The 4700-nt window shown below is 37.3% G+C and overlaps 1 protein-coding gene across 1 annotated transcript; it reads right to left on the bottom strand.

Moving 5' to 3' along the window:
* On the bottom strand, positions 1-2250 carry LOC105129211 (SUMO-conjugating enzyme SCE1-like). The gene is made up of 5 exons (XM_011031187.1): positions 2064-2250; positions 1881-1964; positions 731-883; positions 543-656; positions 1-449 (listed from the first exon to the last, which is right to left on the bottom strand). The coding sequence occupies exons 1-5, from the start codon at positions 2133-2135 to the stop codon at positions 387-389; spliced, it is 486 nt and encodes a 161-aa protein (XP_011029489.1). The 5' UTR covers positions 2136-2250; the 3' UTR covers positions 1-386.
* Positions 2251-4700: the final 2450 nt, after the last annotated feature.

Here is a 4700-nt window from a genome sequence, read left to right as displayed (position 1 = left end):
TTAAAAACAAGGAGTGCGTAGATTAGATCGTACACACTCATATATAACATAATATATGATAAAGCTGTTCAAAAGCTTACACTTGCTTTAACCAATTTCAGCAGTATCAGTCAAGGTTTGCCAGAGCTTCGCTGGGATATAAATAACAATCTTAATGGGCAATCAAGATAGGTTTTATATCCAAAAGTTGTCATGAATGCAGGAACATGTAGCAAAGCATGACTAAAAAAGCACCCTCCGGTACAGAAAGGGGAAGCATATCTGCAATTGACAATTAACTCGCAGTCAAGTAGCAACACTAACTCACTCTGTTACTTAAACGAGGTTTGGACATATATGACGGAATCTAATTAATATGTTGCAGACATAGTGAAGCAACCATTGCATCAGATCGTGGGTGGATATTGCTTGGCTTGTTGGCGCTCCGTCCTCCTGTACTCAGTCGGGTCCTGCAAAGTCACGGTCATGTTGCTTAAAATAGAAATTCAATACAAAACCAATCAAATCAAAGCTGATGGTTGAGATGCTGAGATAAAAAAAACCTGGACAAAAAGCTGGTAGCCATCAGTTTGCGCAGGATCAGAAGGATTTGGTTGATCAAGCAAATCCTGAATGCCAACTAAAATTTGCTTCACAGTAATGGCTGGTCTCCAGCCCTAGAAAAAGATTTCAGTGTTTAGAAACTCTGTGCTACATAATATGTCACATATGAAAGAGTGAGCCTACTTACATAGTCCTCATTGAGGATAGATAAGCACACAGTTCCTGAAGGGTAGACATTAGGGTGGAAGAAACCTTGGGGGAACTTGCACTTTGGAGGTTTGCTTGGGTAGTCCTCACTGAAATGAAGCGTGAGGGGGAAGAAGCCACCCTCCCAATCTGTCTGTGCACATTAAGGACATGAAAATTCAGATGAGATCGTTGAGCAAACAGCATGTAATGCTGACTTTTATGAATATGCATTTCCTGATAACCTAGAAGCTAGAAACGGCTCTTTCTTTCTTTGTAGGAGGGGGTGGAAAGATAATGTAAAGAGGTCAACAATGATGCATATCAAACGGCAGATAAATCAAATGAGCACCAAATGCAACTTAAAAGGGTTAAAATAGAAATATCGACTCAGGTCTTCTCATAAAGAATAACAATGCCAATTGATCTACACAATAAAAGATCTATCACATCAAAACATCTCTCCCACTTCTTAGGTCCTTACATATTTTCCAATCCTATACAACATCTCAATCTTTGAGGATCTCGAAAATAGTTTAAAAGGATCAACTTCTAATGTGGCATATTAGGATTCATTTTTCAAACTTGTAGTATATACTAAAAAGTACAGTGGCCTTAAGCTGCATAGAACAGTCCATTACCAAAAGGGACGCTGACATGAATGGCATTTCTAAGCTCTGAGTTTAGCGGCTCTGGCTTGGAGCCTTGAAAGGAATGAGAAGGGATACAAAAAGGACCATCAAGGCATTGCAACTCCCATCCCATATGAAGAAACCCCTTCCCGTAAACCAAAAACAAAACAAAAATCGAGTAAGAGATACTCCTATAGAACCAGAGCAAGAAAACACTTCTTTCAAACCCAAAGACATCCTAAAGAATTTATTTATTCGGGCAACAACAAAAACAAATTTCCTACATAAGCCTTCCACCTACCAAATAATACGTTGACTTCAACTTTTTTTTATTATCCAAGGTCATTACTCCTATATTATCCCACCAATCTCAACTACCCTTTCGCTAATCAAGACTAATTACAGTAAAAAATAAAATAAATCATACCAGTTGATGAAAATCAGAAATAAAACCGTGTAAATCTATAATAATAATTAAAAAAAAAAAAGCCAGAGAGAGGGCTAGAGAAAATTACAAACCCCGGGTTTTCCAGGTATGATGCACTTCCACACCATCAAATCAAGAGAACCATCTTGTGCATTATCAGGCTTAGCCACAAAACCCTTAACCGAAAATTCACAAAAATAAGACCCAACAGAAGATAAGATAGATGGATAGATAGATGTTAAAGAGGGGCAAAAATGGAAGAAAAGAGAACATACGTGGGGATGATTCTTACGCCATGACTTTCTCTCTTCAGCAAGACGACCACGAGCTATGCCTCCTCCTGACATGATCTCTCACTCTCTATCTCTCTGCAGAGACTACCTTGTTTGCTGGATGATGGATGACTTGGAGTGTTTTTTACTCTGACTTGGAAGAGACCAAATGACCGACACCTCATTCACAGCTTGCAATTAAAATGAAATTAGTTTTGACTTTTGGGACGATTGATCAGCAGTGGGCCTCTCTACCAAATTTAAAAAAGCCCACAATTTTGTCAGGCGAGTTTTGGACATTAATTATTATTAAGAATAATTACAAAAACTTCTATAATTTGATTTAAATTTCACTTGTTTTTTGGCATTCTTATAAATTATGTTTTATATCCAGAATTAAATTAAAAACTTCAAAATAAATCCATTATTAAAGATGTAAATTGTTACTAAATATATAAATTATAGGATAAAAAGTATAATTTATAAAAGTACAGAGTGAAAGTAAAATTCAAATAAAATTATAAGAGAATTTTTATAATTATTATTTTTTAAAACGGCGATTCTTCGATGTAGAATCTTCATGGCAACATTCATTACTTTCTCGGGAGACTGTTCAATTGCTAAAAATGATAGAAAGGATGAAAATAATTGAGATATATTACACTTGTTTTTTTTTTATTTTATTTTAAAAGTACATAAATCCCTTCTAAATCTGTCCTAAAGATTTATTTCATATTTCTATTAAGTTTATTCAACCAAATATATTTTTTTCTCATTATCTTAGTGTCTCTATTTCTTCTATTTCAAGATAATAAACTGTGCACCAAAATACCTTATTTGCATAAAATAGCCTCAGGTATCTAGAATTGGTATTAAAAGTTGGAATTTTTTGCAAAATTAAAAGGTAGATATTGAGAAATTTTAAATTATATTATGAAACATTTGGAAGTTAAAGGAGCGAAAATATGGTTTATGCTGTGAACATCCGTGCTGATCATACAGATTGCCGTGCTACTCAATCTGTTAAAAAAGCTGGTTTGCCTGAAAGCTGCGAAAATTTATCCTCCACAGGGGCCCCGAAAATGGCTTTAAAATTATTTCATGGAATAGAGTTGCTGCAACCACAGGTTAAAATGATCTTGCATTGCCTCTGATTGTCACTGTCCATGGACTGTTGATGTTGCCATTGAGCTTGGCATACCAAGGCTTGCCTTTAGTGGCAGTGGATTCGTCAATCTTGGTGTTGCAAACAGCTTTGATTATTGTCAACCTCACGGCAATGTTGCATCTGAGACAGAATCATTTGTCCCTGACAACGAAGTTTTCTCTTCTTTGTTTGATGAACCGAAGAAGGCTGAAAGGAAGAGCTTTGGAGTGTATATCAACAGCTTTTATGAATTTTTATTATTATTACTACAGAGAGGCTCGAACACGAGACTTCTTGAGAAGAGGGGATCCTACTGCTAGTTGACCTACATGCTCATTGGCAGCAGCTTTTATGAGTTAGAGCTAGCCTGTGCTGATCATTTCAGAAAAGTCACTGGAATAAAAGCATGGCTCGGGTCCCGTATCTCTGTTCAACAGAAATGCAGATGATAGACTAGAAAGAGGTGACAAGGCTTCAGTATGTAAACACAGTTGCCTGCACTGGCTGGATGTAAGAAACCAAAGTCCGTTCTCTGCATTTGTTTTGGAAGCCTCATCAGATTCAGCAAGAATCAAATATCAGAAATTGCTAGTGCACTTGAAGATTCAAGGCAGTCTTTCAATTGGGCTGTAGGAAAAATCCTGAAATCTGACAGAAGATAACAACAACCAGTATCAGCTGGAAGACTGGCGGCTGCCAGAAAAAATACGAGGATGAATTGAAGAAAAGTGGCAAAAGGATTCACTATAAAGGTATTGCCACCGCAGGTGCAAAGAATGGACAATCCAGCAGCTGGAGAGTTTTATACTCCCTGCGGCTGGAACTCTGCATATGTGTTGTGTACACGTTGTCACATGGCCAGTTTTTGCCGAGCAATTTTACAATAAGAAGCTGACAACTCAGGTGCTTAAATTGGGAATGCCGGTTGGCAACTGGACTCGGAAAAGTGTGGGCAAATGAAGAATCACCATTAATAGGTAGAAACGAATGAGGACATTAGAGCGTATAAAAACACAACAGAACAGGGGGAATCAAGGTGAATCACTCTTCTCCGCAATGGCAGTCACTGGAGGAAAGAAAGTAAGGTCCTCTGCATACCTTTTTAACAAATATCAATGACCCAGTTATGCTTCACACACACCTGCAGTCACTACAAAATAAAAGTATTCCAGGCCATCTTATCTTAATCTTGTATGAATATTGGACAACACATTTGTGTCAAATGTGCTCAGAAGAATTAAAGAGTCCTGCAGTACAGTTCAATAAATACAGCGTGATAGCTTTAAACAATTGTGAATCCATGTCATGAAATGCAAAAAAGATTAGAGGCCGGCTGCAGCATTCTTCACCGATGGCCATCCTAAGGACAAAAACCATCTCCGAAAACCACTCAAGTCTGTCAATTTACTTCCCTAGATTTGCATGAACCTACGTTGACGTCTAACTCAAATAGTATTATTATTCAGTGTTATTGCATGCTTGAAACACATAAA

This window comes from Populus euphratica, unplaced genomic scaffold (genome assembly GCF_000495115.2).
Source record: "Populus euphratica unplaced genomic scaffold, PopEup_1.0 scaffold2.1, whole genome shotgun sequence".
NCBI classification, from domain to species: domain Eukaryota; kingdom Viridiplantae; phylum Streptophyta; class Magnoliopsida; order Malpighiales; family Salicaceae; genus Populus; species Populus euphratica.
Note: the sequence above shows the minus strand (reverse complement) of the source record. Positions and strands in the feature narration are given on the sequence as shown.

Excerpts from the sequence above, each read along its gene's own strand:
- LOC105129211 (XM_011031187.1), bottom strand. The coding sequence starts at position 2,135 with ATGTCAGGAGGAGGCATAGCTCGTGGTCGTCTTGCTGAAGAGAGAAAG. Across the intron at positions 1,965-2,063 it reads GGCGTAAGAATCATCCCCAC|GGTTTTGTGGCTAAGCCTGA; the intron begins GTATGTTCTCTT and ends TTTTCGGTTAAG. Across the intron at positions 657-730 it reads CTATCCTCAATGAGGACTAT|GGCTGGAGACCAGCCATTAC; the intron begins GTAAGTAGGCTC and ends ATCTTTTTCTAG.